The sequence below is a fragment of the Eublepharis macularius genome, chromosome 8, assembly GCF_028583425.1.
Source record: "Eublepharis macularius isolate TG4126 chromosome 8, MPM_Emac_v1.0, whole genome shotgun sequence".
Lineage (NCBI taxonomy): Eukaryota > Metazoa > Chordata > Lepidosauria > Squamata > Eublepharidae > Eublepharis > Eublepharis macularius.
In genome coordinates this window covers 29,469,050-29,495,968 of record NC_072797.1, presented here as the reverse complement: position 1 = coordinate 29,495,968, position 26,919 = coordinate 29,469,050, and the positions used below count along the sequence as shown (strand labels likewise).

The window sequence follows — 26,919 nt, the reverse complement described above, 5'->3', positions numbered from 1 at the left end:
ATACAAAAAACCCCACTTCCAGTCCCTGAATGTCTGACTAGAAAATAACACACTTCCCAAGAACATGGAAATTTATCTTTTTTAAAAAGAAGCAAAGATCTTATATTCTTATATCACTATATCAAATAGCCAAGGGCTGCCCCCCACCCATATAGGCAGTGAAATCCACACAGCGGGGGCAGCCATGACTACCATTTAAACTTTTGCGATCCATCAGAAAAATCTCACTGCAAAAAGAAAAGCCAGCATTGTGGATTGCTGCAATAATGAGAATAGCGGCACCTTCTTGGAGATTTAGTGTGGGGTCTCAGAGGCACTCCGGACAAGGAGTAAAGAGGAGGAGGACACATCCATGGTGAATGAGGGAGTTGATGGCATACAGGAAAAGAAGTTCTTGCAGGTCTCCCTCGTGCAAATATTTTTTATAAATATAAGTTTTCTTTATATTTATTGAAAGTAATTATTTTCTCACCAAAAATCCTCCTTTGGGATTTGTCACTAAAGTTGTTCCAAGGGTCATGTTCTCCTTTACTTCTATAACTTGAGGAATGGATATGTTCTCTATAAATAGATCAACATTTTTAAGTGTGTGGAAATATGAAAACAAGATGTTAAATCACACAGCAGATTCTTTAAAACATCCTTCATAGAAAATTCAGTTCGTCTCTGTTTCCTTTCCTCCTCCATGGTTCTCCCTTGATTAGAACTCAAATGGGCAAGTCAAAAGCTTGGCTTTCATCCCAGATAGTTTATCTGGGACACTGGTTCACATACTCTTTATGAAATGCAGAGGATGTCACAACAGCAATTCAAAGACTGTGGGAGATCAGCAGTCACAAAACTTGCTAATAAGAAGAAACATTCTATGTGATTTGGTATTTCTAAATTATTTCATATGATATAAACATATCAGCAATGTATGTATTTTTCCAGTGAGGAAAAGGTGAAATAATTATAGGAAAGGATATGTATTAGATTAGGATCCACATCTCTCTCCCAATTAGTAAAGTGTGCATCCTGCATGTGGATGTCTTGGTTGCCAAAATGGTTTGAAACAAGGCAGAAGTGGATTACTGCTGACAGGGGAGGGAGTCTGGAGGTTGCAGGAAATCACTTCCCCCTCTTGAATCTATTTATTTATTTACAGATCAATCCTATGCAGAGTTACTCCAGTCTAAGCCCATTAAAATAAATGGACTTAGACTGGAGTAACTTTGCATAGGATTGCACTGTTAAAATATTTATATCCTGCCTTAACTCCTTAGCCTCAAGGCAGCTAACAGTGCAACAAGAAGTAACAAGGACACAAAAAAATCTATTAACAGATAAAAACAATGCACAGATTAAAATGCAGCTAATACAGCCAAATCTGCAAAAAACAGTTCCTCCGCCACCAAATACCTTCTGAAATAAAACTGTCTTACATGCCTTCTTCGATACAATGAGTAAAGATGCCCTCTGTACCTACTCTGGAATTACCACAGAAAAAGGCTGAAGGCACCTCAAGGAGCAGGCTGACAGAAGAACATAGCTGGTGTGTGAGGGTGGCCCTTCCACTCAAACCAGCGGGAGAAATTTGATATTCTTTTAGACTTTGTTCCCTTCACACAAAGAGGACTGTGGCTACAGAAGCATATGGAGAAACATTTCTGTTAGACCAGCCCAGTGACAGAAGCGCTTCTCTCTGATCTCAGCTGCCACACTGCAGAAATTGCTCTAGTTCTCTCCATGTACCACCCTTGTTCACATGATTGTTTCTCCGTGTGTTCAGGTACCCACATATGCCAACTTGCGGATAAAAAATAAATTCTTAAGTATGTGAACCAGCCTGAAATGGCAATGCCTGTGCACTTACAACAGAATAAAGATTCATAACACATTTCAAACATGACTGAGGGCCAAGCTACACATGACGAATGACACTTGAACAGCAAGTGTATTTCTCCCTGTTCACTTGCCCTCCACTCAATCCACTTGCCAGGCAAGTGTCTTTCGTCATGTGTAGCTTGGCCCTTAGTCTCAAAGCAGCCCCCATTGCCCCCTGAAATGCTCCTCCTGGGGAATAGGGGGACCCCAAGAATAGCTTGGGGTGATCAGATGTCTTGCACAGGAGGGGAGAATCAGCAAAAAATGCCTTTCCTTATGCCGTGGAAACTCTAGGCAGGATATAAGCTGGAGATTAAAATGTCACATGTGAAGCAAGAATTGTGAAGAACATATCCTTGACCATCTCTGTGTATGGCCTACTCTGCGTTTCTACTAGGTTATTTACTATCTTACTTGGCAAGTTCAGGGGCACACAAGATGAATCGTGTTTCTTTCCCACAGGGCATTTATAGACATCTCCTGTTCGCTTCTGAGGTTGACCAGATAAGGGAGAACCGATCAGCACCCTGGAAAATGAAAATAGCCACACAATACAGCACAGAATTTTCACTCTATGTTCGTTAAAAATGCTATTTTAGAGTAACATGCAGTCAGTTGCTTAAACTTGAACATATGTAGAACAACAGGAACTGAGCACCACAAAAGTTCTATAACAGATAACCGGGAAGCTTTTTGGGGCGAGGTGGAGTGAGAGGATAGCCGTAAAAAAAAAAGTCCTCACCATTTTCCTTCTTCATTTTCAAATTGCTGAACAGTATATCCAAACATATCCTCCACTGGGCCACTGAAGGTCATAGTGTCTTTCACATCAACATTAAACTGCAGAGACAGATGCAGCAGGCCTGTTTTTAAAAAGGAGCATACAACAGAATGTGAATCACTGCATCAAAAAACAAACAAACATGGACAATTAATGGCACTGCCCTTCTATGATGAACACAGATTAATTACTGCTGGGAAGAAATGACACTAGCAATAGATGGTATATCCAGTTTGGATCATAGTCCATTTATACATTACCCATAATTCCTTCTTTTCTGTATTTTTTTTTCAGAATCCAAATGGCGATGTCGAGATTGGTTTGGGTTAGGCTTTTTGTAACCTTTTTTGTGCCCTTTCTTCTGACTCTACTTTCCCATCTGTAAGTTCTCCCCAGCATGGCAATAAATACATGCAGTTCTACCAGATTATTACTTCAGTGTGTGTGCAGATATGATTGATTCTTTCAAAGCAAATACAAAGATTACACTGACTCACTGCAACCTGTGGCCAGTTTGATGTAGCAGCTTCTCTACATTGTTGTATTTGGACAAGGGAAATTTGAGGGTTAAAATATTTGCTCAGCTATGAAACTTCCTAGGGGCGCTTGGTTTAGTCAATATTTCTTAGTCTAAATAATTTCAAATGGTTGTTGTGAATATCAGTTGGGAGCACTGGATGAGCTCCTTAGAAGAAGGGCAAAGCTAATTTAGCGTCCAGAAGTGAAACAACACAGCTGTAGAAGATAACTAGAGCAAGCATACAGAGTGTGATCTGGAATATTCAGTTTCTGGTTTTAGACTGCCTGTATCAGCTGACAGCATAATAAAATAGGGGGGAATAGCAGGCAAAAGCCATGGTGCTTATGTGGATTAGAATGCTGTGAATCTGAAGATGGCAGAAAAAAAGTCAAAAGATAACAAATGATGATGCACCTTCATAAAAAAAATAAAACTTGCATGCCTAAAAAAGCTACTGGGATAATCCAATGTGGCTATAGGTCTCTGGATTCCCCTCCCCCAGGCAAGGAAAGTATAAGAGCATATAATGAAAATATGTGATATATTTTATGAGGATACTAAGAAATCATCTCCAGGAAGAAAATACAGATCGTGTTTCTTACAGCACAAAATATATTCATGCTACACCAAGAATATTGACAAGAGTATGAACCTGAAGATCCAACAGTACATGCCAAATTAAATTGCACAGCAAAAGGTGAACGCCAGGCTTCTCTGCACCTCCTGCCACTCCCAACAAGACGGAAAGAAGCTCGGAATTGTAAATTATGTTTGCTGGAGAAGAGTGCATCTCATAAAAGTTGCAGATAATGAGTTGATGCTGGGATTCACTCCATTTTACGGGGCCATAATAAGTCTTTCAGCACCTTGTACAGTTGTTTAAACTGATAAAATAACTGAATTATTGCGTGTAAAAAAAGATGATTATTTCCACTAGAGCTCCTACAACCCCATGGTTAAAATAATAAATAAATAATAAAATAAACAAGCAGGAAAGGGCAGTTTTAAAGTTACTGAGCAGCCAGGTGGGGAGGAGTCAGTTTAGAGAAACTTTCCTGAAATAAGCAGACACACCAAAGAGTGATTTTATTCTCATACACTGGCTTTAACTTGAAGCTGATGACAGGGTTGTAGAAGTCTTTCCAAATGCTGATCACAAAGAACACCATTGCCCTTAGGAAGGAAGAGAACGCTCTTGAGACAGCAAGCTTTTATTTCTATTAGATAAGCCAATTATGAGGGAGTGTGTGAGTATGTGCATGCTGGACCTTTAAGGACTTCTGCAATGTGTAAGCCTTTTGTCAACAAACACCTTTTGCTTATGATAATTGGGGGAATTCTGGTAGTGCTGAATGTTTTCACTTATGCGCTATGCATGGGTGCATGGAGGTATTTGGAGGCTGGATCCAGACTAAATTGGCAATTTCTGTTAATTCCCCCTTTAGCCCCTCCTACCATTCCTCATGGTCTGCTATTCCATAGGAACAGCATTTTATGGAAATCAATGAGCTCTAGTTGAAGGGGAGAGGCAGAAAAGTTCCATTCTGCCACCGGAAAATTTAGCTAGATCCAACCCTAATTTTGTTTTAAATTTGTAACATCTTAATTCCCATATAGTTTATTTATTTACTCAGGAGGGATTTTTAACATAGGTAGGAGGGCTGTACTTTAAGGAAATGGTTCAAAGAGATGCATGGGAAAAGGGACAGGAACTGTAGACTGTACTACTAAGTACTGTTGCTGTATATATGTTCCTACTGTGTAGGTTCTGCATTGTTTAATATGTCATGTTTAATTGTGTATGCTTTTTTTCAACATCATTTTCAGCTCTATATTAATTTCTGCTTGTTTCTAATTTCTTTAAATTTGCATTTGCATTTCCTAGTGCGTTTGTTTATTGAATGTTCTAGCTGTCGATCATATTGACTTACACTGCATAATCCAACTTGACTCTCAGTGAGAAAGGAGCACTATAAATAACGTAAACAATTAAAGAAAAAACTTGTAACCTGCTTTGAATCAAGAGAAAAGGTGAAGTGTCTATATATAGGAGATGTGGATGGTACTCAAAAACACGCACTCATGGGCACTCCTGTTGTCCCAGTAAGATCAGTGTTTAGGCCAGTAGTATTGAAAAGCCATAAGAAGAGTTCACATTGCTCTGCATTTTATTGTGGACTTAAAACTAGTGCATCAGAAAAAAAACTTCAAAAACACTTTCAGTTTTCCGGCTGCTAGATCTATTTATTCCCATAATGTCATAAAAAGAACTTTTGTTTAACTTTACTTCCGGCTTCTTACCCTTAACCTTTGACGGATAAAAAATTGACTTTCTGGTAAATTTCCAAACAACAACAAAAAACGACAACATGGGAATTCTTTTTTTGAAGAGTAGACAATTGTTCAGCACAGCAAAAATGGAACGAGTATCAGGCGAAAGGTCCCCAGATTCAATAAATGAGACTAGTTTTTCAGACCCAATAGAAGACTTTGTTCAAATTCAGCAAATGAAAGCTGAAGCTTATGAAGTCATTTTCATTGCTCATAGCTTTACAATGCTATAGCAAACTGACAAATACAGTAAATCAAAGATTAGCTGAATGTTCTAAGCTGCTGAAGCTGAGTATTTTGTAGGAGGAAAAAAACCTTTCCCAAAACACAGAAATCTAGGACACGGAATAAACACAGTAAGAAAATGGTTCATCTTCACATGAACTGGTTTGAGAGACGTGAAGGCGCAAAAAGACTGATGTTATGGTGGAGCTAGTGTTCTCTCCCTTCCACACAGCCAATTTCAAATTTGAAAATTTTACTGTCATGAGTAAAGGCTAACCCTATGAAAGATACAGGGTTGAATCTAGCCAGCGTTCTCTCTAAATCTTTTCTCATTCCCTTCCTTATTACATTCATCACCTGTGGCTTTTGACGGTTTAGCTCCCATGATCCACAACAAAACTTGCTTTGGTGGTTGAAGGGAACCCCCCTCTGTTTTTTCACCAGCAGTAAAACTGGCCTGAATTCAACACACAATTTTAAACATATCCCTTCCCCCATTTTTTCATGGCAGTCGTTCTATACATCAGTCCAGATGAGAATGCCCAGAAAAATTCAGGGGGGAAAGAAAACACCCCTTTAACTGCCTTTCCAAAGGAAAAATCATAAATTTTTTGAAGCATTGAAAGGAAAAGAGAACTCCAGTGAAATATTTTCTTTTTTTGGAATGAATGAAACTTTTACTAAAAAATAGAGCATGAAGATGTTTATGTGAAACAATCTATTTTATGCATATATTTTATGCAAAATGATTTGTGTTTTAAATATACTTGGTTATGTTTAGTTCAGATGACTTAAAATTTCTGAGGTAAAATATCTTAGCCCCAACCCTCTGTCTTCTTCAGCCAACTACCTTCAAAAAGCAAAATCCAAGTGCCACTTGAGTCTCTGTCCACCCAAGTGCTCGAATCAGATTTGCTGTAGCACAGTGAATGGTTAAGTGGTTGGGCTGTGAATCAGTGCAGTGCTGCTTCAAATCCGGCTACTGCCATGAGATCAGCAGGTAGCCTTGAGTAAGCCACTGCTCTGACACTGACCTTGTTCACCACTCTGAGTGGGGCACTAATTTGTCTAGAAGAGTGGTATATAAGAGCAGTTATATTTATTACTCCATCTCATCAGGTTAGCCTACAGCATTTCATAAAAACAAAGCATTTTAGTATACAGTCTACACTGAATATTGTGTATGTGGGGCTGCAGTGGGTGTGGGTGTAACTAATTAGTAGAAACAGTAGAACCTTCAAGCCTTAATGAGCAAACTTGCCAGAAAAGAGAAACGATTACATTTTATGATAGATTATATTTCATGACAAATTGTTAAGCAACATGGCTGCAAAAAGCAGTTTTGCTTATGAGCTTTTCTGAAAATCAAGTCCCTACTGACTAGGTCAATATTTGAAAATGCTTTCTCTCCTCACTGCCAATAATGATGTCTAAAAAATCCTGAGTTATTATCCAACATGAATCAACCCCAAAGGTTTGGCAGCATTAACCCTGTTTAGTACTGTTCTTTATTAAAAAAATGTCAGATAAGAGACTCTACAGATTGTTTTTATTCCTTCTATTGAAGGATTTCAACAACCTTGGCAAATTAACATGACAACTGCAGTCTTCATAGATTCAAAATAGTTTGGACTTCTCTATGTGGATTTTTTCTACCCCCCCCCCCCCCCGCAGCTTTTATTAGATAAATTGTTGTTTAATAATCCCAAAGATTAATTTTTGCTTCTAGAATTAATTATAATAAACTGGAAAGCCACGGTTACAATATTATGATTTTAAAAGCTGATTTATCATAAGTGTCCTGTCAAGTAAATAAAAAAGCAACCTATTTGAGTTCATGAACTGGGAAGCTTTTGTACTTAACACTGCAGATGTCACACACACATTCACATTTGAAACAGTATACTTTGAAATACTGCTTATCTCTTTATCTGAAGAGGCAGGGTAGTGTGATGATTAGATTGCTAGACTGGGCTATGGGAAATCCAGGTCCAAATTCCTGTTCTGCCATAGAACCCTTGGACCAGTCACAAATTCTCAAACCACGCTGTTTGCCGATTTTTTGTGTCCCCCCCCCCGCCACTCTTAGCAGTGGCAGGAAGAGTGGGTTGCAGGCAGAACTTGGGAACCTCATTTTCTTCTGTATCCTCTCCCCACCCTATTTCCTCTTTTCATCCTCCATGCAACCATATCCTCATCTAACCCTTCTGCCTTCTCTCCTTTCCATCAACCTACTTTTATCTTTCCCTGCAAATCTTCAGCTATGCTTATTATTTATTTATTTATACCCTGCCTTTACTCACTAAGGGGATCCAAAACAGCTTGTATCATTCTCCCCTCCTCCATTTTATCCTCTCAACAACACTGTGAGGTAGGTTTGGCTGACAGTGTGTGACCAGTCACCCAGTGAGCTTCCAAGGCAGACAAAGGATCTGGGTCTCTCAGATCCTAGTCTGAACCTCTAACCACTGTACCACAGTGGCTTTTGTGAGGTGGCTGTTGTTGAACACTAGCAAGCAGCCAGTCCTGGGTGAGTCATGGTACCAAATTGCTTGATGTCTGTTGCCAGGCCTGGCTCCAGATGAGTTCTCTCTCAAAGGCCACAGTCATGGAAAGAGCCCTCCCGCCAGCCTTTTACTGACAGAACCAGACCTTCATTTCTGTCAATACTGTTGTGGTTATCTAGCAAAAAACTTTTAATGAAGAGCCCAGTCCTTTGTTAATTTTGTTCAGCCATACCCCTCTGCTTACTTCCAAATAAAATTAATTAGGTATATTAAAGAGTGGTAAAATCCTCAAAAAATACCTTTGTTGTTAATGTTAAAACATTTAACATTATGTTAAAACATAATGTTAAAACATTAAAACATTTTTGCAAAAAAAGTAGTTTATAAATAGGAAGTCCATGAGAAATATCACTGTCTGAGTTCTGGATACTTTTCACCAATGTGGCGGATCAGGCATGACTCTACCCTGTCCTATCAGACTTTTTTTTTAAATCCTGAGAATTTCCTATTCTTAAAAAGTCTGCCCACTTAATGTTCATACCCAAGATTTTTTTACAAATTAAGACATCAATTTGTGGTAATCACAGAGCACTTTATCATCCAGAATGGCTAAATATGAGAGAAGTTATTATAAACATAAATTTACAAATCTCTTTATTTCAAAGTTATCCCTACTTACTAATCATTGCAATGACACCCAATTATATTAGATTTAAAACAGGCTCTCAGAAAGCCAAGGAGACAGGTACTAGTACTGTCACAGAACACAGAAAATACTTCAAGCAAGACAGAAAATTCTCTTTCATAGTTTTATTATTTTTGTACATCATCTCCAAAGTATCAGTGATGTTTGCTGCTTAGCTACACATTTTACTTAAAATACAGTCCATGGTGACAAATTCAATGTTTTCTCAGTCTGCTTTTGCTAGCAGAAATCTAAATCTTTGCACGGCATTTTTGCACCAACATTTGCACCAACCATCATAATCAATATCACTGCACTAAAGAAAATATATAAATATGCTGCAATGAGCACCACCTTATGCTTACCCTGCCAGTCACTCACAAAAATAGTGTCCTCAAAAGTTATTTGTAAGGCATAGCACAATGATTCACAATATTTTGGAGGGCAAAGTCCCAAGTGCTGTATTAGTCTGGTTATATTGAAGGAAAAAGTGGCATCAATCCTCCTCAGAACTAGATTCATCTTCCTGGTCAGAAAGGTCAGCGACAGGGAAACGCAAGATGGCAGCTACACCTGTCAGTTGCCCAAGCTGCTCCCCAGACACATGAAGGCTAGAGAAGAAGCGAACGTTACCCATATTCTCACGCACACTATCGACTAGCCGGACATAACGACTGCGAGTGGCCACATCTTGATGTCTAAATAGTTCATCACTGATCAATAAGATATCAATTGCCATGGCCTCATTGGCCTTTTCCACGTGCTTGAGACCATAAAAAGCCCGGTCAGGCTCATGTTGTAGCATCTTGTAGAAATCATCTAAGGCTTTGACTTCACCAGCAGCTTTAGTATCAGCAAGTCGATTAGCTACAGCTGGGTCACACAGAGCTTCTTTCAATGCGTATTTATGTCCAGAAGAAGAATGTACCTACAGTAAGAAAAATCACAGAAAAATACTATTTTGAAAGAGCTCTCTCTCTCTCTTTTTAGTACTCCATCACCAGAAATCTCAACTTTTAGTTTACCTAGCTGGTAACCCCTGGCTAAGTTTTAGAAGCCAGAAAACAATTATTTAAATATTTGTTAACAATTGCCATGGGAGAAAAAAAATTGTCAGTGTTCAAACTGCAATATCATCCAATGTGGATTTTATGTTCAGGAACCAGAGAAATACAAAACTGTATCCTACAGTTAGAATTTTGCCCTAGGTTTGCCTGACTCGGTGGGGCGGAGGGAATGGTTCCTTCAGCATTTTCTCCCAAAATAATGATGATTTTCATTGTTTGGAACAATATGTTTCAATTATATTAAGACTGTACCTAAGAATTCACTTTCAGAACTGGCAACTGAAGAATAGTGAAGCACCTAAAGAACCAGCTTGTACAAATATTACACTAAGCTTATTTATTAGGAAGCAAACTCCACTGAACTCAGGAGAAATCACTTCTAACTACATGTGAACAGGGCCGGGCAGTGTAACTTACTTTTTGAACTCTATGGTAAGCCAAGTATAATTTCCAATAATACCTGTTCATAGACAATGTCCACTTAAGCATCCTTTATGGCTGCTAACAATTTGCATCTGAAGCATTTAACAGCTAAACATATATAAGAGGCACCTTGAACAGTATATTTCTTTGATATCACTAGTTTGAACCAGGGCAGGATGGATTTTAATCAACTAAATGGTCATTGCTTCAAAGATTTCTATTTGATAGTAGTTAACAGTAACTTTTAATTTGAACATAATTACAAAACGAATTAATTCTTTTTAATCCTGAATTTTAAAATTCTGTCTTTGACTTGTCTCCCTTTCTATTCTTCAAATACACACCAGTGATTAGAAGCAAAGTTACATAAAACATATGACAGTTATACATATATGATAAAAGTTCAAAGATTTTGGTTTTATTTTTGACCAATATTCTCATGCAAGCTCTAAGACTATGGAAAATTAATATCATGCCAAAACCTTTAGCCCTCACATGTTAGCTTACAAGTAGACACAGGTATAGAAAGGGCCTTTGCATGTTATTTAAAACATGTTGGCTTTATCTAGTACAATATCACATGGCATAAAAAGTGCAACTGAGTTAGAAATGCTATTACATCTTTAATAGACACTGAATAGTTGTATTTCATAAACATTTATGATTCGTTAACAAGAAGCGATACTGATCTTTTAGTTCCTTTGTGTAGTCTAGTCTAAAGTTTGGGCAGTTTCTAAACTCACAGCAAAACAAATAAGGGTAAGCTACAATTGCAACTGAATACAGAGGAATAGACCAGATTGTTACGTTACATCATAATTCCTCATATCTTTACTGCTATGGTCACCTTTCTCCTACACAGCTCATTAATCCAATTCTAAATAAGCTTAATTAGAAGCAAGTCACAATAAATTTAACAGTACTTATTTCAAAGTACTTACATTGAAGACAGGAGTTTTCTGTGACAAGCTTTTTAAGTACAGGGAACCTCTCACTCAACTGATGTATGCTTGATGTAACCCACCCAAAGTAGGCTAAGTAACTTAGGAAGAATAACAGAACAACTGAGATAACCCATTTACCATGCACTGATTAATATCTCCATGTTTGGCTCACAGTTGTGAGTTATCTTTACCTGCAAGAATTTTGAGCGATTCTCCAGTAACAGTTTGTTGTCTGTCTTCACTGCTTGCTGGAACATGTAGTCACAGAACTGCTCCCTCACAAAGCCCGGGCTGGCCACAAGCACACACTTGACAACATCAAAGGAGATGTGACGCTGAATTGCTTGCATCACCTGCTCATAGAATCTCTCCAACGCCCGGTCATGCTGAGTGCAATTTCCTCTTCGCTTTCTAGGGATGTTTACCTCAATCTTGGCTCGGGTCAGGGTCATGCTAGGGGTCACCAGGCAGACATGGGCCAGCCCTTCTTGCATCACCACTGCAGCCACATCGGCACTCCAGGCCGGATCGCAGGCCTGCTCAATCCTCTCCAGCACCACGCTGTCCCACTGCTTCTTGGCCAAGGTGAACTGACGGTTGGGTTCCAGCTCAATGGTGTGGTAAGCCCCCATCTTGACATACTCGTTCTCCTGGATGTTGGTGCCTTTGACGCGCAACTGGCAGGCCTGTGAATCAAAGTCGATGGACTCCACACACAGAGTGAGAGTGGTGCGGATGCGGTTGCTGCCCACGCTGCCCGTTGCAGATTCCGTCTGCACCTTGCGGATAGTGGCGGCGCGCAAGCTGTCGCCTACCTGCAGCAGGTTGTAGGTGTGCCACATGTCTTCAGCATCTTCAGGGATGAGGGTCACTTGGCCTGCATTGTCCTTTTCGATGTCCTTCCGCACCAGCTTCATCCTGGCTTGACCTAGAGACCTGCCAAAGCACCAAAGCACACTTCTGCCTCTGCCCGTGTCCCCAGAAGGTGCTCCCCTTTCCAGGCAAAGAACAGGAGAAGATAAAGGGAAGGGTGCCCTACACAGGGGTCCAGAGATGGGTCAACAACAGCTGTTTTCTGCCACAAAACACAACAGGCCGTGAAATGGGGCACTAACACGAACGCCCCTATTCAAAAACAATGGAAAACTTTCCCATCACGAGTCCTCGCCGTGGAAAGCGAAATCGTTTCGGTACTTGACGCAAAACCCCCGAATTTTACCGACCAAAACTCCATCAGGAGACTCACCCACCTCCCCTTCAACGCGCCTGCGCCCCTCCAGAGACGCGATAGGAGGAAGCGGCAAACGCAACGTCACCAACCGCTCCCAGGCTACCCTTCCGCAATTCTAAGCATGCGCAGAACGACGCAAACTCTAGCGAAACGGCTTAGCCTCCCACACAGAAAGTTAAAGCGCGTGCGTGTAGCGTAAGGGCTGGGATTCTCTTTACGAATGTTAGACTTTTCGATGCGGCGGTGAGAAGCATGCATGCAATGAAACGCCGGCTTCTCTTGCGAGTCTTGGCTGTGAATTGCGCACGCGCGAAGCCAAAGCTGGGAAAGTGGTCGAGCTGGATGTGGCTTCCGAGTCTCAGTGCACGAAACGGTTCTATCCCAGTACGGGTGGCTCGTGCAGTGCACCTTACTCGTTGATTAGGAGCAAAATCCTCTGAAGTTAAATAAGCGAGACTGCGGTTGTGAACCTATCAAACTATGTGGGGTTTCCTCCTGACTAAGCATGCATCGGAGCCAGTTGCATGGATGCAATTTTGCCTGTGAGATGGATGTCTTAAGTAAGCATGAAAAAGCGCCTGCTGCATGGCTTGAGATCTACACGTTCTGACCCGGGAGCAAACTTGAATTCAACGGTACCTACTTTTGAGTAAACATGCATAAAGTCGAGCAGTTCTAACTAGGCGAAGGCGCACTTTGCACAGAGTTTGTTCTGGAAGAACTGATACTTAAATTCTTGGAACGGCTCTTGAATTTGCATCTAGGGAGAAAGAGGAGGAGGAACAAGGCTTGTTCCAGCTGCTCATACGCAAATTCTCCTCTCCAACGAAACCAGAATTGAAGTCCTGCTTGCGAGAGGCAATGGAGAAGGCAGACAAGTGGTCCGTTGCAAATCCCAGTCATAAAGTGGCAGGCTGTGAGGGCAACCGAAGCTGGCAGGCAGTTTACACAGCCCCAAACAGCCTCTGCACATTAAGAGTAACTTGTCTCACTGAGCACACTGGAGATAACAGAATATCAAATATGAATATGGAATCTTTCTTTGTTAAAATGATTTGACCTCTCCATATATTTCAGATGGTTTACCAGACCCATTAAAAAAAACAAAATAATAATAAAAAAGAAGTAAACCGAATGATTATTGGCTTGTGATTCCAAGAACATTTGATGAGGAGTACACCTCATTGCTAAAAAAGGTCTTCTGAATAGACCAGCTTAAGTTTGTTTCCCTGGTGGTAATTGCAGTGCTATGAGGAAAGGACTTGTCTAAAGAGAATTTTCGCCACCCTTCCAAAAATATATGGGGTGATTTGTGCTGGCCTAAAGCTATTTAAGTGGGCAACCCACATTACTTGTTTCAAAGCAGTGTCTTGTGGTATCATGTATTGGAGGACACTGCACAAAAAATGTTGGGCTCTAATCACTGGGGGAGGGGGAGGGTACCTTGAAGGGAATAGTATCGCATCCTAGTGGGTCCATCATTTGGGGTGGCTAAAATTTATTTTGTGTTGTTGAGATATATAAACATCCCTTCCTTGTCCAGGCTGCTCATGTAGCTTGGAAACGGGGAACCAATTTCAGTCTTGTTATGAAAATACAGAAAAAACATGACAAACTCATTTGAAAACCTAAATGTCTAAGATTGTGGTTGCAGATTGTAGTACCGTGATCTCTTTTTTGGAGTAACGAGTTCCACTGAATTCAGTGAGGCTTGATTAATGAACAAGTTCAGACTTGGAAATGCATTACCTTGAAACTGAGGCTTTTGTTTTTGTTAAATGAATCTTATTTCTCACTAACTGAAATTACATATATTCCTGACTCTTAGAGGGTGAAGTACTCAGCCCCTTTTTAGGAATATTACAGTTAAATAAAAAGTTTGCCGCACCAGTTGTGCCACTTCTTAAATATCTGGTCAATTTTCTATCCTGAAAAGTTTTAACTGAGCATGTTTATTGTGCAATGTTCAGAAAGCAATTGGAAATCTTTCTACATAAACTTTGGCTCATTTCTCAAGCACACAAATTGTGCAAAAAGGAAATAAGTTAGAGACAATGCTATGCAAAATATGTTAGTAGATTAGTTGTATTACTAACCCCTTTCAGTTACAGGAACATTAGTAAAACTTTAGAAGCTGCTACACTTTCAAAATGAATACCCTTTTTAAAAAGCAATTTTAATACACAGGGTACATGACAGAACTTTTTGTGCGTAAGCACAAACAGTATATAGCAAACAGTATTGCTATATCAAGAGCAGGGATTTTTCTGCGGGAACACAGTGGAACGGAGTTCCGGCACCTCTTGAAAATGGTCACATGGCTGGTGGCCCCACCCCCTGATCTCCAGACAGAGGGAAGTTTAGATTGCCCTCCACGCCAGCAGCATGGAGGGCAATCTAAACTCCCCTCTGTCTGGAGATCGGGGACAGGGCCACCAGCCGTGTGACCATTTTCACCAAGGGTGATTTAAACTTTGAAAAACTCCCCCATTGTTCCAGCTGACCCAAAGTGACATCATTGTGCAGTCCTGAGTTCCACTGCCTCTTTTCCCAGAAAAAAAGCCCTGATCAAGAGGGATGACCAAATTAAAAGTGGACATTATCTCTAGGGTGTATTTCCTACCCCTGTTGTACTTTTTTGTTTTTGTTGTCAGAATCCAGAGGAAAATTGCTCTGGAACATTTTCTTCTTAGAATATTGTACAGTATAAGCAATATCAGCCATTCACCACGCTTGAAGTAGAAAACACCACCACCAAGAAATCTGTGTGTTTCGCCATTGGGGGTAGTTTTTCTACACCAAATTTAACGTATTGGGGTAAAAAATACTCCAGGAGTTCATTATGGAAACTGACAACCATGGAATATGGTTGCCAGTTTCCCACTGGGGGTGGGGGATCTCCTGTCCGCAGCTCGAATATCTTTGGTTTAAACCATAATTATTGTTTCCAGTGGGAAAAAAAGCTTTGTAAAATAATCCTACTGGTGTGAATTACTCAATAGGCAAAAGAAGAGGCGTGAATCTAAGTGAAAGAAAAGGTCTGTTGCAGCATGTCAAAGTATGTTTTCAAGTATGTTTTCTCTGGTTGTGTTACTAGGTGTTCTGCCAACAGAGACAAAAATGGTTCTGCGGGACATTTTCTACTCCAAGACATGTTGGATTTTGACTTGGACTAGGAAGATATCTCAAATGCAATATGTTAGAGGGTTAGGAAAATGCTGGCTTTAAAGTAATAGCAAGTAATTTCGGTACTGTTTCCATCATATAGGAGTATGAAAAACAGTGAAGGACAGAAAAGAAACTTGTTTGGCAAAAGATAACATCATATGGCAGACTTTTCTTATTTGTGGTATGGTCCATTCTATGCATATTACTACCTTTCAATATTGCTTAAGTAGTGTTACTTCAGTAAAAGAGGAAATAAATTGATTGTCCACCTGTGAACCTATTCTTCACACAAATTGAAGTACATAAAGAAAAAGTAATTATTCTGTGCAGTGAAATACATTGATTGTGAGAGTTTGTGTAATTCCGAGAAAAGGAAGAAGCATTTTTTAAAAGTAGCTCATTTTGCAGTGGCCTATAATTTGTAGTCTCTAGAAGGCAGACAATGGTACTTCTGTGTTTGGGAGCAGAATTTGGCCTTTTAAACAAAAAAAAATCATTGAAAATAATTCAAAAGTATTTTACTATTCTGCCTTGCCTCCAGTTCAGAAGCTGCGGTGGAAAATCTGTGTTGTTAGACCTTCTTGAACACTAGTAATTTCCACATTCTGATGTCTTTGTTTTCCAAGTGAGGAAAAAATTCCTTGAACTAGACCTCAAGCCAACAGCCTGTTTATTAAGAAGTAGGCCGAATCCACACGGCTCAAGTTTGCTGCTATTTTCCCGCCATTTATGTGCTTCTCAGAGTTCACATACTCTTACCTCAATCCCACCAGTCTATCGTATCTGTTTATTAAGAAGTAGTTTCAGTTTCAGATTAATTTTATTTCACTTTGAAAGCAAGTGTTCAAGAGACAATGATAGTGTAGTGTATCTGTTCAGCAGATTATATCAGACTTCAGCTGAATCCACATTACCTCCGCGCGTCCCGGTGTTGCACTAAATGTCCGTGAAACACCTGGAAGTATAGCGTCTTTCAAGCGCGATTCAGAAATCGCGCTTGAAAGACGCTATACTTCCGGGTGTTTCGCGGACATTTAGTGCAACACCGGGACGCGCGGAGGTAATGTGGATTCAGCCTTCCTCTTTTTGTAGGATCAACAGAATTTTTATACCATGGTCTCTTAGTCTGGCTGAAATATATGTGTGCCCAAACTAGATTTCATGGAAAAAGGGTTAACATGGAGCAGGGTTTCCTGGTCCCCCTACCTTTAATCAGGTGTTGTTGCTGGGTGGGCCAGGGGATGCCCCATTTCTTTTCTGGTATGAACACAAAGCACGTATGTTCTGCAGGACTTCCAGTGAGATCATTTCGAGTTCAAACCAGAAGCGACATGGTCTCAGCACAGCCAATTCTTTAGAAATTGGCCCACAATATAGCATTTTTGCAGAGACCCCGTAACGTCCAGTTTGAATCAGAAGTGACATTGGAAGCCCTGCAGAGTGTGTGAGCCATTCACTGTGTGTTCCAGCCGGTCTCCCCACACCTCCTCCCCACCTGCTGGCCCACTGAGTGGTGGGAGGGTCGATTGCTCACCCCATGAAGTCTATGCAAAACAGAAAATAGGAAGAACCAGACCAGCTTTATGGCTGGTTCTCACATTTGCTAATCACTGGATGCCTACAGTGAGAACTTATATGTGGATAAAATGGAGGAGAGGAGAATAATGAAAGTTGCTTTGAGTTCCCATTGGGGAGAAAGAAGAGATATAAGTGAAGTAATAAAATAAAATGAATGCCAAATGAATTAAGTGTAAAAAAATTAGATGTTGGATCCAGATTTACAATGCATTCCTGAAGGGGGGAAGTGCACTGGAAGCCAGTGCTGAAGTATCTCTGAGATGTGCCAGTGAAACATCCTGGTGGCAGTGCACCCCAGCTGGGTACCAGCATGGCATGGCCATGCAGCAATCCCTTGCACTAGTAGAAAAAGAGGCATACCCAAGGGCATGGCAGAAGTTAGTTCCCTACTTTGCCTCATTTCGGGAATGCTCCTCAAAACCAGTGGAAAGTTGTGCCATCAAAACCCACTGTGTAGCCAGTAGGCATCCATGCAACAGAAAAAGCCAAGTGCCCCCCACAGGTGGATACCAACTACAGCCCACCCAATCACCTCCTACTTAGCAGTGTCCAACCCCGCTCTGCACCCAGTTGCAACCCCCCATTCAGCACTACATAAACCCTAGCTAAGATGCCCCATGGTTCGGTACATGATGTGCAGAGGTGACTGCCACAGAGGCTTTAAGTGTGCACCTTCCTTTGCATTTGCCTTCTTGGTAGGGTAGCCAGCTCCAAGTTGGGAAATTCCTGGAGATCTCAAGGGTAAAACCTGGAGAAACCTGTAGAACGGGCTTTGAGGAGTGAAAGGACTTTGGAATGGCATAATTCCATAGAGTCTGCCCCCCAAGGTATCTGTTTTCTGCAGGTGAACTGATCTCTGTGGCCTGGAGACCAGTTGTAATTCCGGGAGATCTCCAGCGGCTATCTGGAGACTGGCAACCCTACTTCTTGGCCCAGTGGTTAGGATGTTAGTCTTGGGTGTAGGAGGCAGTGGGTTTAAGCCTCGCCTTTATCTTTCTATTTTCAATTTTTCAAGGGAAGGATTATGTGGCTCGGAACTAGGACGGCTGTGTGCAGGCAGCTCTTTTGAAGTCAGCTGGCCCCTTGCTTGGAAAGGATTGGGCATTATGTTCACCGCATGTTTGCCCATCCCCTATGGGCTGGTGGGTGCACTTGGACCATGTATCTGTTGGGGTTGCACTTTTGCTGTTATCTCCCTGTCTGCTGGCTATCCAGGGGCCAGATTGGTAGGCAATTATCGCCTGTGTGTGCGACTCACTGGGCCATCATAATCTGCTGTTGCTGATTGCTGGGTGTTCCTGGGTTTCCTGTGGACACCGGTGTGTTTGCTTTGCTGTCTGAGCCTTGCATAAGGGCTTGCATTGTTTTCCCCTTGTGGAATGTCCATAGGAAACAGACCAATAATGCTGGTGTTGCATTGGCGATCTGCCATCTCTGCCTTGGCAGCTGTCATGATTGCAGTGCATTGGCAATTTTCTCCAGTTCCTCCTTTCCACTGCAAATCCCTTTAATGTCATTATTCAAGATCCCTGATACCCCAGGAGCAATATTTCATGGAGATCTGTGGGTTGCAGTGAGAGCAGGGAAGTTTGATTTGAATGATGGAAATTTTAGTCCAACCTAGGACCTCAGTTTGGATCAAGTCAGCTGTGTTTGTGTATGTGTGTGTGTGAATGGGTTGTACTATGCCCATGTGTGGATTTCATGACCTCTGCTGTCTGCTAGGAGAAGCTGTTTAGACTGCAGAGAGAAAAATAAGGTCCCCAGACGGATCCTGTTTGTTTTCCCCATGGGTTACAGAGCAGATCCAAATGATCGATTGAACTCAGAAAGGGTTAACTTCTCTCTCCCTCCACAGCAGATCCCGCTGTGACTGCTATTTATTTCTGTGAATCTACCAATGTCTAGTTTGGCTCTGAGATACCACAGATCAGACTGTACAATCAGAATGCTCATGTTGCTGCACAAACTCTCCTTTTGCAGTATAGTTCGTTCACACATTCAGCTGCAACTCATCAAGTGTTTAGAAATCAGCTGATGACAAATTAAATTATGGCCACGCATGCTTGCCAGCTCTTATTTGAGAATGTAAGAGGTTCATATATTGTCTTCAGAAGTGGCCTGCATGGAGGCTACCAAGGAGAGGGATTAACTGTAGAAAACAGAAAGAAACGGTGGAATATTCCATTCTTTGTTCCTTATCAGCTTCCCAGAAGTTTGGAGAGAACTGATAACCAACTATGCACACACAGAGACCGTTGACTAAAATTTCTTTCCATTTGTAATCTCTGAGAATATATCTGGCCTTTTAAAATCAATGCAGTTGTCCATTACCAAATTCTATGACAATAAGGTCTATGTACTGCTACTGAACTGTATAAAAAGGAAAACAAAATAACTTCATTCACTTGTTCATCTTCCAGTGTTATATATGCCATCAAGGGCCACCAATGCCCTTTCATTCTCTACATTGGACAAACAGGTCAGTCCCTATACAAAGGAATAAATGGCCATAAATCTGACATCAAAAATCACAACATTTAAAAAACATTTTAATTTTGGAGCGCATTCCATTGCCAGCCTAAAAGTTACAGTTCTCAAACTGAGACACTTCAAAGGGGAATTACCATGTGAGATTGCTGAAATTGAGTTTATTTGCAAGTTTGGTCCAAGAGTGTTTCCCCCCGCCCCCACAGGTGGAAATACAGGCTTTTCCTCACACTACAGATACTGGATTTCTGCACTTCACACCCCTGCTCTGTCAAGCCAATTACAACATGTATTTTAGCTAGCTTCCTGTGTAGATGACTGGGGAAGGCAATGGCAAACCACCCCATAAAAAGTCTGCCAAGAAAACGTCTCATGATGCGACGTCCCCCCATGGGTCAGTAATGACTTGGTGCTTATACCTTTACCTTTTTAACCTGATACTCTAATTTGCAATACCTCTACCACTCTCTCTCTGAATTACAAAGACTCCTGTCTTTTTCCTTTACTTGTATCTGACAAAGGGAACTTTGACTCTTGAAAGCTCATACCCTGGAAATCTAGCTGGTCTCTAACTTGTGTGATCTAGTCCTAGTTGTAAATCCTCAGTGGGAAATCAGTATAGCCAGGGGCACAATGAAAGTTTTAAAAAGAGAGTATGTGTGGAATGATGTATCTTTAAAATATTTTCTCAGAATCCACTCTTCTGTTTAGTTTTTTAAACCCCTCCCCCATTGCAATGAAATCTACTGTTTTGTAATTGCACTTCGTTCACATTCACCCTTTGTTTGTTTTGCTTCTCCCATCCTCCTTCCTGCTATCTATCCCCTGTCAAGAATTGTAAGTTTCTGGAGGGAAGGGACTTATTTTTCCTGCATATGCTGTGAAGTGCTAGGCACTATTTATGTATTCCTTTAGATATTTATACTCTGCTTCAGGGCTTTTTTTCTGGGAAAAGAGGTGGTGGAACTCAGTGGGTGGCCCGCAGTGAAAATGGTCACATGGCTGGTGGCCCCGCCCCCTGATCTCCAGACAGAGGGGAGTTTAGATTGCCCTCCGCGCCGCACTCCCCTCTGTCTGGAGATCAGGGGGCGGGGCCACCAGCCATGTGACCATTTTGAAGAGGTTCCGGAACTCCGTTCCACTGCGTTCCCTCTGAAAAAAAGCCGAGCTCTGCTTTTCTTGCAGCTTACAGTGTTGTTTTCCCTTCCTCCATTTTACCTTCACAACAGTCCTGTAGGCTCTTGAGGCAGATTAGGCTGAGAGTGTGTCTTAAATCATCCAGCAAGTTTCATGGCAGAGTGGAGATTCGAAAGTGGGCCTCCCAGATCTTAGTCTGACACTCAAATCACCACACTATGCTTGATAGCATTGAATTAATTGTAATAAACACATTGACTGATTATTCTGGAGATAGGTGATGAAAATTCCTTCAGCTTGCTACCTCATCTCAGTATCTTTTTAACCACTAGCCTAGAGTTCTATATCCTGGCTTGACTCTCACCTCTTTTTTCCAGCCCTGTAATGAGAAAAACCGTCCTTTTATCCCAGTTCCCTATTTGACTCGTTGCCTTGGTTTGCCCCTTCATCCCTATTGGGTTTCTTTCCTTGAAATGACTTTTCCTGTTTCTGTGGCTCCATCCCCTGCTCGCTTCGTGGGTTATTTCTATTGGCTTGTTGTTGTCTTTTATTTTCTCTCTTTCTCATGTATATCTTTGTCTCTCTGGATTTATCCAGGGTTTCCCCCCAGTTTAGGAATTGCAAGGCTGCCCTAGATACCAAACTGCCATAATGCCTGTACTGTTTATTTCTACAAGTGGTTTTATGCCAGCCAATCTTTAAAAAAATTCTATCCATATAATAAGAACCAAGTACAGCTTTGAAATCCTACACTTCTCCCATCCTATCTTCTCTGAAGGCTGGCTTGCCTTTGCGCCAAGGTATTCTGCTAATGGTCATTTTTTTCAACAGCAAATTAAGAAACTCTTTGTGGCTGGTATCAGTTCTAACTTTGCATTAGTTTGACCAGAGTGAAGGGAATGCTGCTGCTGGACACCTCCTCCATTGTCGCTATATCCAGCTCCAGTTGAGAGACTCCCCCATCCAGGAGCTTCCAGTTGTCATCAATGAAACCATCACATGAGCACATGAAACTCCACAGGCAGACCACTGATCTATCAGGGCCTGTATTGTCCACTCTGGTTGGAGCTGTTCCCCAACAGGATGAGGTCTTTCATATTTCCTGCTATCTAATCTTTCTAACTGGAGATGCTGTGAATTGAACCTGGGAACATCTGCCTGCAAAGTAGATGTTCTACCACTGAGCCACAGCCCCATCAAGGAAGCAGAAAATAGTCCAGCATCCTCCCACTGTGCCTGGACCTAGCCCTAGCTGGAAACCCTTCCTTTCAGCTCTCATTGACGGAGAAATCAGAGGGGGAGAAGCAGCATGTTCGCTTCTAGTATGCTTGGACCCATCTCCAGCGGAGAATCATTTCTACACAGAATATATGTTTTTAACTCATCAAAGCATTTTTTTTATTATATTGGACCCCTTGGGAGCCAATTCTGGCTGAAAATTGAGATAGAAATATAGTAAGTATAACCAAGAGGTAAAGTACTTTGGAAATGGATTATCAGAACAGTTCACGAGCTGCATAAAAACAGCCATTGCTACTTGTGTGTAAAAAGGAGATTAGCATGCTATAATTTTAGAAGTCATAATAATAGGATGTATGCATGCGAAGTGCTACTATAGTTGGGATCTTTGTAATCTGACATTCATGCACCTCCTCCTATGTGCTCATTTCCAAAGGACACCCACTTCTCTCCCCTCGAAAGGACAGATAAAAGCTGGAAAACTTATACTGATTGCACCACAGTTGTTGCATTAAAATAAATAAAGTTACAGTGTTGAAAGTTACTTGGAAACCACAGCCAAAAATTACAAAAGAAATGAGCCATAGAAAAACATCTTTTTCTTTCCCTTTTCGGTGATTTCTATAAGTTTTCCTGGCTTCTTTTACTCATTGTCGAGACTGCGTGCGCACACATGCTCTTCGCCCACATAATTCTGCAGAACTATACCTCAGAGACCTACAAAGTATTCAGCAATTACAATTGTTTGCATTTCCTCTCTTGCTTCTCTCTCCTCCCATTTCCACTTCCTTGAGTTACACAGAAACATAAAGTCTGGATTTCTCTGCATCTGTGTTGCTTTAAGAAATCTTCAAGAACATGAAAACCTTAAATGGGAATTCCACATGTTGTCATGGGTCAGAGTATGTACCAAGTAAATCAGCTACCCCAACAGTTAATTGGATACTGGTCACATAGCCCTTCCAATAGCTGTCAAAATTATTAACAAAATATTAAAACCAACAAGCAGGCACGAGCATATAATATCAACCCATTCATTCCCATATCCAGCTGTTGGATTTATGATCTTTCATTTCTTACTCAGATTCTTCCCTTTTAATCTTTTTTTTAAATTCCAAAATCACAGCTCATGTCAGTTTTTGTAGAACCACTAGTGGCTAAGTTGACTCAGAACTCCCAGGGATTGGTTTGAGAAAAAAATCAAATGGAAAAAAGAGGGAATAATGAATTGCTCGATTTTGGAGAGACCCCAGGGTAAGAGAATCTCTTTCTCTCGGCGTCTCTCTTCTCTAGACAGATGGGGAAGCTTCAGAAAGAAGAGAAATTGATGTTCTCACCTGCCAGAATCAAGCATAGGACAGCGACACCGGAGATGCTGACAGGGCAAGAGCCCATGGCTGCGATAGGACAGAAACCGTGCAGCCGAAATGCAAAGTTGAGTAGCAACGGGGCTCTCTTGTTCACCAGGCGGCTGCTAACTTCTCAGTGCTGCTTCTTGCTGTTGCTGCTTCTGGTCCCCTTTCTGTATTAGGCAGCAACAGCAGCCAGCCAGGCATTTCCTGTTTGTTGTTCAAGCCCTTTAAGATCCCCCCCCCTTTACACACCGGGATGAATTGCCCCCCTTACTTACTCCCACCCCCTCTCCTATCCCAAGTGGGCTCTGAGCCTTTGAAACCCCCACGAGGCAAGATCCCAGAGCTGAGAAACATGTACAAATAAAGTCAGATCTTTAACAGCTAGTGTTTAGGCTGAAGTCTGCAGGCTGCAAAGCGAACCTTAAAGGGACATCTCCATGCTTATAATTAATGGGTGTCTCCAGCTACCAGCCAACCACTACCAAATACCGACTCCAAGAAAACAGGCTGTGTTCCCCTCCCCCCTTTTAAAACTGTGCTCTTAAACATTCTCTTCCTTGTAAGAAACACACTGAAGAAGGATCTTATGTTGAATGTGTGAGTTAAATCCAGATTACAAGGCTCTTATAAATGAAGCTTGCCTGTTATTGGTCTAATTTTACTCCACTTACATCACTCTTGAAAAATGTGCCCGTTTCAGTCTATCATATATAGTCCTAAAACAAGCCTCCGACAAGCAGAATCCAGCTTGTTGGGGCAAGATGGCAAATTCTTATATGCAGTTTGCATTTGTGATTAACAACTTGGATCAATGTTTTATTAGTCATCCTTTAGACTTAACATTTGGAATTCATACACTGCTTTAAGACAGGCTTCTCAGCTAGTCTTACAACAATGAATCACTGTATTTCATCCTCACTTATACAGCTGTAAATTGGGAATAACAGCAATAACACTATGGCACTGTGATGAACAGTGCTACATAAATAATTACAAATTTGGTGGATGGCCTAGTTGAACTGCTTTCATCGTCCACAGGCTAGTATTAGACACAGGAGCTAACTGTAGATCCCTGCTTGGGAAGTACTTTGCAAAAAATTGTGCAGAGGCTAGCCTACACTGGACCCATTCCTAGAGCAGCAGAGAATTTGCAAAGGTCTCTTAAACCCTCCTTTTCCTAGTGCGAGCAGCTCCCATTCTCCTGGTTTTCTGCAAACTATGCTGAATTAAGCTTGATTATTCAAAATAACTTTTCTGCACAGATTAGTGTGTACTGTACGAAACAGTTCCAAAAGACTCTTGGGTAAAGAGTTAGGAACTGGGGTCTATATTATGATGTAAAATTGGCAATACCTGTTGTTGTAAGTAGGATCCTATCATGCAATTTTTGCCTCATTTAACGTGTCACATTAATACTTCCATTTTTGCTTCAGTTTTGTTTCTGTTTCTGGTTGGTTCCAGATTCCTATGATCCAAATCCTATTGCAGTGTTCATTCGATGTCCCATCCAGTTTTCTTAACTGACTCACTCTTTGTAATCCGCCTTGAGTCCCAGCGAGAAAAGTGAACTATAAATAACCAATGGTTGTTGTGGATTTTTCGGGCTGTATAGCTGTGGTCTTGGCATTGTAGTTCCTGACGTTTCGCCAGCAGCTGTGCTACACCTCTGAAGATGCCAGTCACAGCTGCTGGCGAAACATCAAGAACTACAATGCCAACTATACAGCCCAGAAAATCCACAACAACCATCGTTCTCTGGCCGTGAAAACCTTCAACAATATAAATAACTAAATTTAAAGAATAAAAAAGAACCTCTGAAAGCACTTCCTTTTCCAGGTGTGATTCTCAAGCTCTGCCAAACATCTTGTCTCATTCCCTGGAATGAGCTTTTGAGTTTCATCAGGGGGACATGATGACTGAGCATTTGTTGCAGTTCTTTATGTGTGTGGGTGGGTGGGAGCATCTTGAATAACCTTTAGTGAAACCATCTGAGATGTTTGTGTTTTAAAGATGATGGTGGAGGCTCTCGAGGAATAGACTCCTGCCTACTAGTTGTCAATTTCTACTCTTGATGATTATTTCCATTTTTCCGATTGGACACTGAGGCAGAGAAATAATCCTGTTTTTATGAGTGTGATCCATTACTGTGAATGGATCTATCACTGTGGCTTTGGTTCAAGTGTCCTCTGATGGGATCTAGGGATTTAACAGGTCATTGTTCTTCAAAAAGCTAACACGGCAGCCCATGTATTTTAGTGATACATAACAGTGTGCAAGATTTTGAGTTCCCCGGAAATCTTCATCAGGCCAGATGTTACAAAATAAAGGTGCTTTTCTTCACATCGTGATCTGCAAAATCTGCTTAAAATCTGTTTTCCTCCTGTTTTTTTTTTAATTTAAGCTGATCATTCATGACGAGCGATGGAAAGAATCAACTCTGACCAGGTATGAATTCTTGTACCCCATAAGGGTACCCCATAAGATAACAGAGAGAATGGGGATGCCGGGGCTCAGCTGGACTGAATGAGCTCTGCTGAATACGGTCTCACTAGAATATGGCTCCAAATTAAGTTTACCAACTTCCAGGAGGGGGCTGGAGATCTTTTGCAATTACAACTGATCTCCAGACCGCAGAGGTCTGTTCCCTTGGAGAAAATGGCTGGAGGGTGGACTGTATGGCATTATACCCTGCTGAGGTCCCTCCCCTCTCCAAATATTGCCTGCTCTGAGATCCACGCCTCCCCCCCCCCCGGGTCTCCAGGAATTTTCCAACCTGGAGTTTTAGACACGGCTGTATGAAGCCATTCCAAGTCAGACAGTTGATCCACCTATCTCAGTATTTTTTACAATTACTGGTTGTGCTTCTCCAGGCTGTCATGCAGTGGGCAATTCTAAGCAGGTTTATTCAGAATCCTAGTCAGGTCGATTAAATGGGGCTTACATCCAAGAAAGCATTCTGGGTTGCACTGTTAATGGAAGATGCCTGGGACCAAACCTGAAAGCTTCTGCATTGCAAGATACTTCTGCCAATGTGCCCCTCACCATGCAACGCTGCTGAGCCCCGGGACAAGAAGCACATCTATACCTGGGACTAGTTTGGGTCACTGCAGTCTAGCCAATTATGTGATTTTCCAGTTAAAACTAAAATTCTTGGTTGAAACCAAGTCACTGAGGTGGAGTGACGATGGCAAAAGATTTAGGGGGGAAATGCCAGAGTAAGCAAAAGAGATTACTGGTATTTTTTTGACAAGGAGGGCTGGAGTGAAGATTTATGTAATTTACCCTATATGGGAAAATGTGTGATTTAATGTTGTTGTTTTAAAAATTATTTTTAAACTTCCAAAAATAATGGTTGGGAAAAAATGCAATTTG

At 41.3% G+C, this 26,919-nt stretch overlaps 2 protein-coding genes across 2 annotated transcripts in view; both read right to left on the bottom strand.

Moving 5' to 3' along the window:
- Positions 1–23,774, bottom strand: part of ITGA1 (integrin subunit alpha 1) — a 90,127-nt gene extending 66,353 nt beyond the window's left edge. The window contains exons 1-4 of the mRNA XM_054986534.1: positions 23,530–23,774; positions 2,609–2,729; positions 2,281–2,393; positions 473–561 (exon numbers count right to left, since the gene is read on the bottom strand). Of these exons, the coding sequence (XP_054842509.1) occupies positions 473–561; positions 2,281–2,393; positions 2,609–2,729; positions 23,530–23,587 (381 nt within the window). The 5' untranslated portion in view covers positions 23,588–23,774. The remainder of the gene's footprint in view (positions 1–472; positions 562–2,280; positions 2,394–2,608; positions 2,730–23,529) is intronic.
- PELO (pelota mRNA surveillance and ribosome rescue factor) lies at positions 9,027–14,577 on the bottom strand. The gene is made up of 2 exons (XM_054986535.1): positions 11,541–14,577; positions 9,027–9,843 (listed from the first exon to the last, which is right to left on the bottom strand). Exons 1-2 carry the CDS (start codon positions 12,264–12,266, stop codon positions 9,412–9,414), a joined length of 1,158 nt encoding a protein of 385 aa, XP_054842510.1. The 5' UTR covers positions 12,267–14,577; the 3' UTR covers positions 9,027–9,411.
- Positions 23,775–26,919: the final 3,145 nt, after the last annotated feature.